Source organism: Echinops telfairi, unplaced genomic scaffold, assembly GCF_000313985.2.
Source record: "Echinops telfairi isolate 266 unplaced genomic scaffold, ASM31398v2 ScPeMD7_18;HRSCAF=68, whole genome shotgun sequence".
In the NCBI taxonomy this organism is placed as follows: Eukaryota; Metazoa; Chordata; class Mammalia; order Afrosoricida; family Tenrecidae; genus Echinops; species Echinops telfairi.
Window position 1 is genome coordinate 89,576,979 of NW_022103915.1, and position 14,129 is coordinate 89,591,107.

The 14,129-nt window shown below is 50.6% G+C and overlaps 1 protein-coding gene across 1 annotated transcript in view; it reads right to left on the reverse strand.

Annotated features, from left to right (window-relative positions):
- The window catches only part of RYR3 (ryanodine receptor 3), a 437,519-nt gene that overhangs the window by 95,492 nt on the left and 327,898 nt on the right, over positions 1 to 14,129 (reverse strand). Inside the window, exons 52-59 of the mRNA XM_013007256.3 lie at positions 12,618 to 12,696; positions 7,620 to 7,709; positions 6,310 to 6,456; positions 6,033 to 6,095; positions 4,325 to 4,400; positions 4,092 to 4,215; positions 1,266 to 1,381; positions 731 to 798 (exon numbers count right to left, since the gene is read on the reverse strand). Of these exons, the coding sequence (XP_012862710.2) occupies positions 731 to 798; positions 1,266 to 1,381; positions 4,092 to 4,215; positions 4,325 to 4,400; positions 6,033 to 6,095; positions 6,310 to 6,456; positions 7,620 to 7,709; positions 12,618 to 12,696 (763 nt within the window). The remainder of the gene's footprint in view (positions 1 to 730; positions 799 to 1,265; positions 1,382 to 4,091; positions 4,216 to 4,324; positions 4,401 to 6,032; positions 6,096 to 6,309; positions 6,457 to 7,619; positions 7,710 to 12,617; positions 12,697 to 14,129) is intronic.

The window sequence follows — 14,129 nt, forward strand, 5'->3', positions numbered from 1 at the left end:
CTGTCTCTTGGGAGCTCTTGGGCAGGGATAAGAGCATAAATCTGGAGGCACCGGTTTGTGGAAGACTGTGGACTACTGCAGGAGCCCCACCTCCATCTTTCGTCTTGGCGTCACTTCATACTCCATCTTCAGTTCTCTGAGTTACTTCCTGAATGCTTCCTGACCTGCAGCTAAGAAAGCTTTTCCGTTGTGATCAGGCGCAGATGTGGGCAGTAGGGACCTTGAAGGGCACCCTGGCACACAACCCGCATCAGAAATTTCCTGTGTGAGCAGGTGTCAGGACATGTGTGCCTAAGGGCTATCTTAACATCTTGTCACCTCCTGACAGCTACCCGGGAACCCCTAAAGAGCACACGCTTTTGCGCGTAGGTACAGTCACCCATCCTTGAATCCGACAGACCTATCCCATCGACAGCTTCCTGTTGAGATGTCCTGCCTCTCACTTCTCTGTATCTTCTCCGTTCGCCAGACTGGAAACAGAAGCTCCCGAATTAACCCTACAAAGGGGTGTGTGTGGCCGCGCTCAGACCGCTTGGCTTCACTTCTCACATTGCACCAAGCTCCCCGGCTCGAACTGAAGTCAGCCTTCATAAACCGCTCTATGTTGATGCAACTTTAAATAGAGATGGGTCTCTCCTCATTAACCGATTTATTTTTCTTCCTTTGCTGGAGAAGGTTACCCTGCCCCCCACAGACTGTGAAAAGACAGTAAGTGTAGCAAGTCACTCACTTTGGCAAAGAACTTGATCTCCTGGTCATGAGGGGACCTTTCCGTTTTCCCGCTGCTGACAACGGCTTCTACAGAGGGGGTTAGAGTTAAAAAGCAGTTGCAGCAGTTTAGAAAACATTAAAAACCAGCCAACCAACCAGACAAACAAAACCCTGGACATCAAAGGCCAGCTGATTGGACAGCCATCACGTGTGGCAATGTACTTGACAATGTTGCTGGCTAGTTCTGTCTTGTGTCAATTCTCTGAGCTGCTTCTGTTTTATTAATGAGGAAGAAACTTCAGAGAGGCGGAGTCATCTACCCACCGCCACAAAGCAAAACAATGAGGAGGTTAAAATAGGATGAGCCGGTTGGAAAGTAACCAAAGGCTCAAACGCAGTAGGGACTTGTTACGTGGGGTGGGCAGTGGCACTCAGTCATGGTTCCCTCCACAGTTGGATGTCTAAAGGAATCATGAACAGCTACAGCATGAAATGGTTATGTAAGTCACAGGGAAAGATAAGCCTATAGACCGGGCTATCACATTGATACTTACCTAAGTGGGCAATAAACTCTTGAGCGGAATCAACATATTTCAGGATTTTCTTCAAAAATTTATAGGCAAACCTCTTTTCCATGGATGAAGCATCCAGCTCCATATCCTTCACACCCCTGCGTTGGAAACGGGGAAAGCCCAAGAAGTAACAGAGATGACTGGGGCTTTGGTCCATTATCAATCCCCCCCCACCCCCCCTGTCCAATTTCTCTTTCAAACGTCAGTGCAGTGGTTCTCAACCTTCCTAATGCTGCGACCCTTTACTACAGTTCCTCATGTGGTGGTGACCCCCAACCATCAAATTATTTTCATTGCTACTTCATTACTGTAATTTTGCTACTGTTATGAATCGGGTGACCCCTGTGAAAGGGTCATTTGACCCACAGCTTGAGAACCACTGCGTTAATGGCTAGTCTGACTTAGTGAGATGATCCATCATTTGCCTGATTTTCTTCTTGGAATCTGCCATGAGGGGAACAGGCCACACCTGGGTGACAGTAATTCCTAGGTAGAATTTTCAGAAAGCTATTGACCCGTCATTTAACAAACACTGAGCCAAGGATCAACCCCACCCTTGTGGGACAGACATGCTACCTGTAAGCGGGCACCCCCCATAGATAACAAATATGAAGCATGAGTTGTTGATAACGTTGGGGAAGAAGGGAAAGTACGGGGGAGGGAAGGGTCTGGGAGTGTTGGGGGCAGGGGCAAGCAGACTGCATTGTTCCCTCCGGTCCCATTGGGAGGATGATGTTGGAAGGAAGCCTTCAAGGAACTGGGGGTGGGGGGAGGTATATGAACATCTGGGAAAGAGCTTTTCTGGCCTAGCGATCAGGTGGAACCAAGGCTCTGCGGCAGGAGTGTCTGCCGAGCTGAAGAAACGTAACAGAGAGGCCAGTGGGGACGAAGTGGAGGTGAGCAAGCGGTCAGAAGGGCAGAGGGTTGGCCGTAGCACAAATAACGTAGGGTGCCCGGGACCACTCTTTGTATTTTGCCTTTGTTTTGAGTGATATGGCAAGCTATTGGAAGCTTTGAGGAGAAGAATGAAGGATAACTTTCAATATGGTGGCCTTGCTGTGGCTGCTAAGTTTAAACTAGACATTGAGGGACCAGGATACTAGCAGGGGGCTCAGGTAGCAGGATGGTTCAGCCACGATGCTGGGAGCACAGAGGGGGTGAAGCGCGGTGAGATTCTGGGTTGGACCCGCAGGGATTTCTGATGGGTTAGCTGTGGGTTGTAAGACAAAGGAGAAGAATCAAGTTCAGGTTTGAACAATAGGAGAAGGGGCTTTGTCACGAGTGGCAGGGAAACTGAGGAGGGAGCAGGCCTGAGGTGGGGCAGGGAAAACAAGGTGTTCTTCTTGATGGCAGGCACCTGAGTCTTCGCCCGTATAGGAAAGTGCCGACCATAGGATGGGGTACTTGTATTGGCCGAATTCAATTATCTTTCTCTTCTTATCCCCCACACCCTTTCAAGTTAGAGTGAGGGTGACTTTTCCATTTCTGGGAATAAGTTATTTATCTGCAAACCACAGTAGGCTTTCCTGCGGGTGTTACAGGTAAGGTTAGACGACAGGAGTCTTCCGTGAACACGCCCCTGGAGACTGCCTCCCACTGTCTGACCTGTCCTGCCTAACAATACGGCCAATGGGTTTTGCCGTTTTTTTGCTTCCTAAGAACTACAATAGAAACATCTGTATAGGTTTTATTTTACCTTTTGCTATTCGGTAGCAAAAATGTTATGGGACCCTGAGAGCAGAAACAGTGGCTGGATCAGGAGACATTTCCTTCAGGGAGAAGGGGCCAGCTCAGACTAGGACTGCAAGCTCGCTCTTCCTTCTACCTCAGCAACCATGGGCCCATGAGGCCAGCCCTCCGCTGAAACCTGACCAGAGAGAAGCAGGTCTTGTCTGTATGACTCAGGTGGCCAAGACCTCCTGCTTCTTAAAAGCATTCATCCAAGTGATAGGTTCCAAGGTTTGTTTAGCCTACCATCCCCTTTTCTGGGAAAAAAAGAAATTACTCAGTGCCCTCCCCGGCAATTAAAAACGTGTGTACTACAGGCCCAAACCCAGGATAAAGTGCAGGCAACTGCAGGGAAACACTGATTTAGAGCAGTGGTTCTCAACCTTCCTAATACCGTGACCGTTTCATACAGTTCCTCATGTTGTGGTTATCCCCCCAACCAAAAAATTATTTAGTTGCTACTTCATAACTGTAATGTTGCTACTCTTATGAATCGGGTGACCCCTATGAAACGGTCGTTCGACCCCCAAAGGGGTCACGACCCACAGGTTGAGAACCACTGTTCTAGATAATTCTGGCATTTGTAAGTTTGAGACCATGTATAAGAATGCATGAACTGCCTACAAGGTACCAGGCACTGTCCTAGGAGGTCAGAACTCATTAATCAGTAAGGCAGACAGAAAATCCCTGCCTTCACAGTTTACAATTGAGCAGGGGGATGTAGGCAATATTAAAGATAATGGCATTAGGGTTCAGGCAGAAAGATAATATTTTGAAAATGATGTTGGCAGCATATGTACAAGTTTGCTCGATATAATTGATTCATGGATTGTTATACTATATGGAAGAGCACCCAATAAAATGATTAAAAAAAAAACACCCGGTGGCAGTGAGCTTCTGAGTCCTGGCAGTTCCAGAGGTCAGGGCTTCATGCTCCCACGCGAGGGTTTCCTCATAGATCAGACTTCCCCTCCCTCGGCCTGGTTTGCAGGTATTTGATGAACCCCATGGAGGAGGAGAGACCACACCCCCACATCCCCCCACCCCTGCCCCTCCAACACTGTGTGGGAGATGACTTACCTGGAAACCACAACGCCGTTCACCTGGAGGAATTTAAACAGGTCCTGCGCCTTCTCTCGGTCCCTGAATTTTTCCTTGGCAGTCAAGGTGTCATATGGCACCAACAGGGGGTGACTGCCGCCACCTGAGTTCAGGAAGGCGAGAGAGGAAGAGATGGCCACACGGTGGGCGCTTCCTTTGCCCTTCTGGGGAGGCTCACCTGTCCCCAGTGGGGGCGACTGAGACCAGCTCACCTTTGCTCTCCAGTTCCAGCTTCTTCTTCTTGGCCCAGGTATTGTGGTAGTTCTCAGCCACGACCTCCACCATTCCCTGCGCCAGAGTCAGAGAGAACGCAGGCAAGACAAGTGGGCTTTTACCGGCCAAGCTATTTCAGGCAGCCTTGGGAACAAAGCACCCCCACATGCTACTAGCAGTTGCTAAGTGTCTCCCGTCAGTAATGAGCTGTGCTTACGCACCTCATTCGTTTTCTATCTTTCCATACATAGAGAAAACCATTTTTAAGTCTGTCCTTCCCCGATAACTTATTATCCTGCCAGCTCGATGCATTCGGGAGAGACGTGCTTTTTCATTTTAGACCACGTCGCAGGGCTTTAGTCTGTCACGGGCGTTCAGAATCCGGAGACTGGAAAGAGGCAGGGATCGGTTGGTCACTAATCCCCCTCTCTTAACTCGAAACAGGGAGGGAGGAGTAGGGGCTCAAGTGGCTACAGAGAAGAGCAATCTAGAGCCCCCCTGGAAGCCTCTAACTGTAAGAATAACCCCATGAGGTGGCAGGGATTTCTGGGGGAAAAAAAAATCATGATCAGGCTCATCAAACGGCGAGACCTGCAGTGAGGAGGGCACTTTGGAAAGAAATGTTTGTCAGAGCCCAGTGGCGTGGGGGTCTGTTGGCCTCCAAGGGGGGCCACTGCCCCCGGTCAGGGCAGGTGATGGCCATCGATGGGGCAGCATGGGAAAGGCAGGAGGCAGCTGGCTGGTGTTAGTTGCAGTTGCCCTGGTGAACTTGGCCCACACATGTTCTGGTGAAGTCAGGCATCGTGGGATCAGGCTCTTGCGACCTCTAGGGCTCCCACAGGCAGCTTGGCAGGTCTTTCTTCCTCCTCTCAGCCTGGAAGCTCCGCTGAAACCCGTCCAGCATCGTGGCAACAGATTTGCTTTCACTGACAGTGGGGGCTGCGCCTGAGGTGCACGCCCTGGGAACCCAATCCAGGCCTCTACTGAGGAAGGGGGGGAACGCCACCTCTGAACCACCTATGGAGGCAGCTTAGCCCCGCAACCATGGCTGGCCGCACCAGCATGGGAGATCTTAGCAAAGGCACTGTGGGATGTGTAGGCCATGTTCGTGGCTCATGGGGCTTCCGGGGACCAAGCCGATGCCTCCACCCAAGGGTTAAGTTTCAGGTTTTCTCCTGGTCCTATTATTAATTTTTGTTTGGGGATTTCCATTCAGTCATCTCAGGAGCCCTGCTGGTAGAACGGGCTATGCCATCGAGCTGCTCACTGCACAGTCAGTTGTTCGAACCCACTAGTTACTTGGTGGGTGAAAGAGGAGGCTGTCTGCTTCTCCTGTGGAGTCTCGAAAATGCCAAGGGGGCAGTTCTGCCCCGTCCACTAGGGTCACCATGGGTCTGCATGGACTCGATGGCAGCGAGTAAGATAGTCCCTTTCTGCTGGTCCTTTAATCCTATCACCACCTGTTGTGACCTCCAGGGAGAAAGGATCAAGCCCCGTCCCTTTTGGAGAATGGGCTGAATTGCCTGCAGTTTCCCTTGTGGCCCCTTTTCGGATTTGATATTTCATCGGCGATATTTCCCACCCTGTCATTTTCTTTTTCCCCTTTCCCCTCTAACCCTGAGGAGAGCAATGTGTTCTGTGCTTAAAGGTTTTGAGAAAGCCGATGGGAGGCCGTTTGGACGGACACGCTGAGATACGGACACTGACCTGGAGTTCTCTGGAAAGCACCACATTCGAGAGGTCAAGGGGAGCAGGGTTGTAGCTATTGCCCTAGGGAAAGACAGGCAGAATCACTGGGCTAGCCCTCAGTTTCCTTACTCTTACCAGCACCCCATCGTCAGCTGTCAAAGATGTATGCTGTCCCCAAATGGCTCCCAGGGCTCCACTTAGCCAGCCGGTCTGTGATGCCCCAGGGTTGGCCTCCCAAACGCTCGCTCGTGGGTTCTACTGGCTCCGAGCCTCTGGGCGAGACTACTGTCTGTACCTGGCTGGCCTGGGACATGCTTCGAAGTTTCTCATTTTCTCGCTGTTGAACTAAGGCTTCGCCCTCTTTGGTCCTCTCCACGGTCCAGCCCACAGCCAGCATGGTTTTGAGGGACTCCCGGGCAGGCCAGCGATACATTTCCTTTTCCTGGAAGGAAAGTTGAGCAGAAAAGCTCTTGCACGCAGACGATACCCCAGCTTTCTGCCTCTTCGGACTTCCTTCCACTTCCCTTTCCTCACTTATGCTTATCATTCCCTCACCTCTCACTTATCACTGTCTTTCTGGAGTTTCTGAGTGTAACACCTCCAGACTTAATGGCGTTAACCACTTGTCGGAGAAAAAAAGAAGAACGGGGGAGGGGCCGCTGTTTACCAGTCTTAACACCTCAAAATAAGAGCCCTCTCCACATTTCCTCGAGAAATCTCCTTTTTGACGCCCTTGATCTCCCATGCCCTTGGACACAGTTTTTCATCTTTTTTTCCCCCTAGCAACATTGCTCTTTCCCCCATTCCTCTCCGCCAACACCTTCCTGGTTCAGTTGCAAATTCTGTGAAAACCCACTGGGCTGAACAAGGACTCCTGTCTCCAATGGGCTTTCGGAACCCAGGAACACAACAGGAGGCTGCGATCTTGGAAACTGGTCGACTAGGAAGCCCAGGAGTAGTTGAATGAAACCTGCAAAGTCTGTAAGAACCCTGAGAGGGAAGATGGCTGACCTCCTCTCACTCTTTTTGGTTCCCTTCTGAGTTAGTGAATTGTGCCAGCCTGGCCGATAACCACATGTGGCGCTGGTTGAAAGGCGGAGGGATAAATGGGTGGTGAAACCTTGCCTTTCTAGTTCTCGGGTCTCTTGTTTTGTGATAGTTGCACCGGGTGCAGCTGCCTTAGCAGTTCCCAGCTTCAGCTTGCAAGATTGACTTCCTCCAAGACATCCCCAAGGAGAAGCCGCATGGATCTATCCCGATGCAGCCCTGGGTGCTGGAGCAGCCGTGTGGAGACCCTTGCCAGAGCTGAGATGCTTACATGTTCACGGACTCAGCTTTCCTCCTGCAGTCGGCATCATTGCCTCTGTTTTGTGAGGTGGAGGACTTTGTGGACTGGTGTTGGGTTAATGGGTTAATGTTGGACTTGTGGGCTTGGGCAGCATTGGGTTGGGATGTTTTCGTGATGCACATTTTCTTTGCATAAAACTCTCTCTTATACGTGAGTTGCTGTGGATTTGTTTCTCCAAAGTACCTAGACTAATACACCTTCCCAGGGAAGGAAAGCCACCGGGGTCACACGAGTGCAGCCAGAGACCCCGCCCTTACCTTCTCTGTTAATGTCTTGAAAGGTCTTATCAGTGGGTGAGTCTTCACATTTTCATCCAAGGAAATTCCGTATTTCCATCCACTCTGACTCTGTGGACACATTTGCAGACTGAATATCTCTTTGCACCCAAAGAGCCCCACCCCATGCCCTCAATCCCTGGCTCTTATTTACGGGGGAGACATGAAATAATCAACAGTGACAGTGCTCGGAAATCCCCCTTGAAGACCTCTAATGGTTCTTTTGAAGCTGTCAGGCCCACTCCTGCCCGAGTCTTGAACTCTGCTCCTTCACTCCCTCTTGCTTCAAGTGCCGTCCTTTCCACTTACTCGCTTGTGTTTCAGGCCAACTTATGCGAGAGGCTTCACAAATGGTTGGCGAATACCCAGAGCACAATACTGCTCACGTTAGTGGGTCCTGTTCACAAACCAGAGCAGGAGCCCAGGCTGAATGCTAAGTAGGGACTGGCCCCCATGCCTACTGTCTGGACGAGGCTGGTTTGGTTTAGATGGTGAGTTCCCAAAATGACTTGGCCCTACTTTGACACCCACTTTTCAGAATTATATGCGTATGATTATAGATACGCCTTCCTGCCAGAGGGGGATATCAGCACTTTGGGAAATGATGCTTTAGACCCTTGCCCACTTACTCTGAGCAGAACAACCTATGCTTCCTAAAGTCATGGAAGTCCCAGAAGGTCAGATGTTCTTCCACATCGATGGCATGCCTATGCCAGTATGGGAATAGACTCTGTCCAGGCACTGTGGGTACAGAATGGAGAAGAGCTCCTGTTCCAAGAACTTCACAGCTCAAAGACTGGGGCAGCTCCTTCTCAATCTCTGCCTCTGTCTCGTCAGATGGATGTGCTTCTAACGTTCTTGTCTCTTCTCAAGAGGCACGTTTTCTTGGTGTGATAAGGTAGGTTTATTTTGCCAGCCTGGCCAATAAGAACATGTGGGATTAATAAGGTCCCAGTTTGATTGGAGGGCAAAGAGATAAATGGCTCGGCAAGCCCCGCCTCTCTCACTCTTGCTCTGTGGTGAAGGGACCAGCGTGCAGCTGCTAGCTCTCTGCCTTAACTCATGAGCTACACTACCTGAGGGACTGCCAACCCATGGATTGTATCGCTAGAGTTTGAGGTTCCTTTGAGACCTGCTTCACCATGCTGCTAGTGTATACACTGCTTGAGCTTGGGACTGTTAGATTCTTTTGTCTTGCTGACTGTTGGTGACCCGCCCTGCTGTTTGCTGCCTGTGGCCAGACTGCCTGCATTGCCCTGAGGAAGACTCAGCTGTCTGCTTCCTTGACTTTGGACCCAGCAGCCCTGGTGAGTTGAAGGACTTTCAGTATATTAACTGTTCTACAGAAGAGAGTTGAACTGAGCCCTCTGTATTGCTGTGTGGACTAATTAGCTGCTATTTCCTTCATGCTGTATATATCTATATCTATCTATAAAAATCATAAGTGTCCTGGTTTTGTTTCTCTAGAGAACCCTGCCTAACACTCTTAGGCTCCCTGGCTAATCTAATCTATGGTTTCAGATACTATTGGCAAGTGGATGGCTCTCAGTGTTCTTAGCCCAGATCTCTCTAATTTCCCAATCTTCTTCAGCTCTGTTAGGATAATATCTTTCAACATCTACAAAGTGGAACACAGCCCTTTCTGCTTGGAAATGTCTTCTCCTCTCACAGTCCCTGTGTCGCAGTGAGTGGCCCTAGTGCACAGTTACTTTCTGAGCCACAAACAGGGGAGTCTTCCTCGACACCACTCCTCGGTGGTCATCTAACCTCCCAGCTCTACTCATTTTCTCGACTCTCCCTTGCTTCCCTCACAGTCTTCTAGCTCAGCCGCCACCAGGTCTCACCTAGATTACTGTAACAGCATCCTAGTTGATCAGCCTGCCTGCAGGGAGGCCAGGTGGAGATAGGGACCCCATGTTTTATCTGCTCTGTTAGATGCTATTTACAAAATCACCCTGATCTGGAGGTTCGACTGCTTTAAAACATTCCAGATTCCTAGTCATTGTCCACGGTGAACTACAAATTCCTTCACCGGCCAGCCTCTGAAGCTACAGATGAGCTCATGCTTACCTCCCCGGACACATCTTGCTCTTCTGCCCTCCCCGATTCTGTAACGCGGCTATCATGAACTTTGGCTGCCCAACTCGGCCACACGCTCTCATTCCTCTGGGCTTGCATTGGCTGCTCCTGTGGGTCTGGAATTCCCCAGTAACTCCCGCCTGTCCTTTAGCACGAAGGCCCCTGACAGCATAGTGAAGACTCGTTGGGTTGCTGACTGCAAGGCCAGCCACTGGGAACCGCCAGCTGCTCTGCGGAAGGCAGGCAGGCTTTCCACTCCTGTAACGAGTGAGTCTCGGATCCTCACAGCGGGAACGTCTACCCCATCCTACAGGACTGCTGTGAGTTGGCATCACCCTGATGGCAGAGAGTTTTTGATCCTTGAGCATAGACCATAAGGCCACCTGCTCTAGAAAGCCTTCTTGGAGCCCCGGTGCTGATTAGGGGCTCCTCTTACAGGCACCGATCCTGTGCCTGTCCACCAGAGCACTTACCAGCCTGTACCATAACAGTGGGCTTATTCTACTTCTACAAGACTATGTGGTGCTTGCGGGCAGAAAAAATACTCTTTCTGGTTATGTCATCACTGTCAGCCCAGCAAGAGTGAGCTAACACGGATCCTTGTTTCCTAGAGCTTACAGTCTAGAGGGCGAGGGAGATCCTCACCAAATACCACCACCAAGACATGCTCAATGGAAGACTGGTCTGCAGGTAGAAACTACAGCAGAAACATGACAGAAAGAATCCTCAGTGGTCTCTATGTGGAAAACGTGGGCAAGCGGCACGGTAGGACTTGATTCTAGGAAAACCATTAGTTGGATTGCTATCGGAAGGATGAGTAGATGAATGGGGTGAGCATGGGTGCACATGGGTACAAACCTGGCTCTGACTACGGGCTGTTCGGGCACTTGCAGCACAGGAAAGAGGCCCCACCAGAAGGGAATGTGGCTGGCAGATGGAGAGATGGTAGCAGAGGTCACAGGAACAGAGAGCTAGCAGGCTATGGTAGGGCTGTTAAGGCTGCTGTATTAAGAAGAGTTAGAAGCCAGCGAGGGATTGCGGTCAAAGGAGATGGGCCCGAGAGGGCTGGAGATGATTGGGTAAGAGATGACCCAATCTTCAAAACGATCACTCAAGGGCTGTGTGAACAGATTGGGGTGGGGGGTGGGGTGGGGGAATCAACAACAAAATGAATATGAGAGACCAGGTAGGAGATTATCACCATAATCTAGGGAAATGATGGTGGCGGTGTAGATGGTAGATTGCACTACAGCCGTGCCAAGGGCTGGGGGGAGGGGAGGGGAGGGAAGAACTGTACTAATGTAAGAGACACAGGTGGTAAAATCCACCTGGGTTACTGATAGTGCAGAGAGTAGAATGTATTTAGGGGATAGTGCGGAGAGTAGAATGTATTTAGGGGGGCTCACTTTACTCCAAGCACTGATCAAACTCGTATGACCCTGCGGGACACGGTGGAGCTTCTCCTGTGGGTCTCTGAGATGGCATCTCTTTATGGAAGTAGGAAGCCTTCTCTTTCTCCTACGGAGGGCCTGGTGGTTTTGAACTGCTGATCTTGTGGTTTGCAGCCTAACACACAACCACTAGGCAACAGGTTGAGCAAATAGTCATGTTTTTTTTTTTAAAAAAAAAAGTCCTTAGAAAGCATGGTCATGGACCAAATCCAGCTGGCGACCCATTTTTGTAAATTTGACTGGAGTAAGATAGACTCATGTATCTATGTACAGTGTACGGCTGCTCTCATGGTCTAGCAGCAGAGGTGAGTTGTGCTAACAGAGGTCTTACCGCTCCCCAAACCTAAAATGCTTATTCTCTGGGTCTTTGCAGAATACAAACCAAATCAAACCAAACCAGATAGAACCTCTGCTCCAGAATCAGGAGACAGGCGCCTACTCCACAGTACAATGATCCCTGTGAGCATCGCACTGCAATGCAGATCCACGTGGATGTCTAGCCAGGAGGTCCCCACCACCATCACCCGCTGCCTTGTAATTAGTTCTGACAGGTAGCGACCCTACAGGGCAGGCCACAACTGCTCTCGGGGGGTTTCTGAGTCTGTAAGTCTTTATGGAGATAGCCTCAGCTTTATTGCATGGATCGGCAGATGGGTTTGAACCGTCAACCTTTGGGTTAGCAGTGTGATGTTCACCCCACTGCGCCACCAGGATTCTTTTCTACTAGGGGGTTGACGGTGTTCTTTAGCTGAGGGTCTTCCGAGGCCTCGTGATGGAGAGCAGTCCGCTGCTACCAGCTAGAAACGGCAGCTGAGCCCGAGCCCCCATTCTGTACCGGCCGCCCACAGTTCTCCGGGATGTCTTTGGCACAGGCCTCCCTGTCTGCCTGCCAGCATTAAAGGCCTGACAGAGCAATTAAACTTATTAAGCAGCCTGACCTCATGTGGTGAGGAATTTTAAACACCAGATGGACAGGCTTATTAATAAGGGAGTGTCTGGGCATCCGATGGCTGCGTGTCCTCCCGCAACTGAAATTCAGCTTCCTAGCAAAACACGAGTGTAAGGCTTTGCCTTATGCGCTCCTCTTTGCAAAACAGCCGGCAGTACCTTCGAGAAAGCCCAGCCAGTAAGGCATTTATGCCCAACACGAGAAAGCACACGCTTGGGCCCAAGTTGCAGAAGATACGATGTAACCAAAGAAGCGAACCTCGGAATCCTTTTCTCCTGGGAGAAGCAGAGCTGCACCCGCAGCTGCTGCCTCCCGGTTCGCCGACCTCCACCAACCCCAGGGAAATTGCTGCTAGAGAAAGGATGAATGCTTTTGGAACGGCGCGTCTGTCACTTTGACAAACCAGGCAGATTTCCAGGAACCGACCCGATAATGTTCTCTGGCTGTCCCCTCCCCCTTCCCTCCACCTCAGACAATTGTCAGGTGGGTGATAATCCCTACCTTGTCACAGGCCCATTTATCATGGGAATGCTCAGCATACTTGGTGACGACGTATTCCAATTTTTCAGGCAAGGAAAAACTGTGAAAAGCAGAAGAGGAATATTACAACCATCCTCCCCACCAGCCGGCAGTTTGGCCAGACGTGGGAGAAGAGGACCAGGAGATGGAACGGAATGGCAGAGCCATTTTGGACATGAGACAGCCAACAGAGTGGGGCAGCCAGGGCAGGCCACACACAACTCAAGTCAAATCTGAGGACCTCGCGCGCGCGCGCTCTCTCTCTCTCTCTCTGCAGACCTCGCCCGCTTCCCAGGCGGCTGCCTTGCGCAGAACCACATCGATGCCTGCACCATACTGGTCCAGGTTAGAGAGAGGGGAAAATTCCCTTGACCCATGGTTACCCTATAGCCCCAGTCTTGGAATGACAAGGAATGACAGAAGTGGGTGGACAGCTAGAAGATCCAATGTGAACAAAACACCTGTTGCCGCAGCCTCCTTGTGTGGCTCACGGTTAAATACTAGAGATTTCGGAAGTAGGCTCCCTACCTGCCTTTTCTGCCTGCCCAACTTCACTTGTACCTTGTGCTGGACGCTCACTTGTTGACCCTCTCACTCACTGACGTCAAGTTGATCCTGACTCACAGTGACCCTGTAGGACAGGGTGGAACGGCCCCTGGGTGTTTCTAAGACTGTAACCCTTAATGGGAGTAGAAAGCCTTGTCTTTCTTTTCTGGAGGTTTCGAACTGCTGACCTTGCGGATCATAGCTCAACGTGTAACCACGATGCTACCAGGCATATTGGCCATGCCACCTCCATTTCTTCTTTAGGGAACTCGTCTTCCTACAGTACTTGTAGTAACATGTGGACCTGTCATCACAGGACAGGCACACATAGTCAAGTTAGGCTCTTTCTCCCAGAATTTAAACTATAACTTGGTTGAAACAAGGGCTGAGGAACGCCTCAAGGGGAGTCATTGAATGAGGCCATATGCATCCTGATCCCTTGACACTGGTCCTCCCTGGTCCCTGCCCTTGCTGGGACCTGGTGAGCCAGCCCTTTACTGGATTTTGATAATGACCCTGTGGTAGTTCCATAACCTGTTGGTCAACTTGAGGCTATTAAGAGTGATGGAGTAGAGTTTAGCCTGTCAACCAGGTCGCAGCTTGATGACCTCATTGGGAGATGTGAAGGAGACAAACAGCTCACTGGAGGCAGGACACACACTCACTCAGTGTGAGACATTCCTGTTGACCAGCCACATGAGCTATGCTGAGGGCAGCCAGAGCCTTGGAGCTGGAGGAGCCACATGGAGACCCATGTCAACCCTAAGATGCTTCCACCGCCACTGGATCCACAAGACTTTCCACCCACTGGCCTGTGATTTTCCTGCACTCGACAGCATTGCATGTTGTGTGAGTCTGAAGAGGAATTTGAAGACCGGTCCTGGACACATGGGCTCATATTGGACTGATGGACTTGATCTGGACTGATGGACTTGATCTGGACTGATG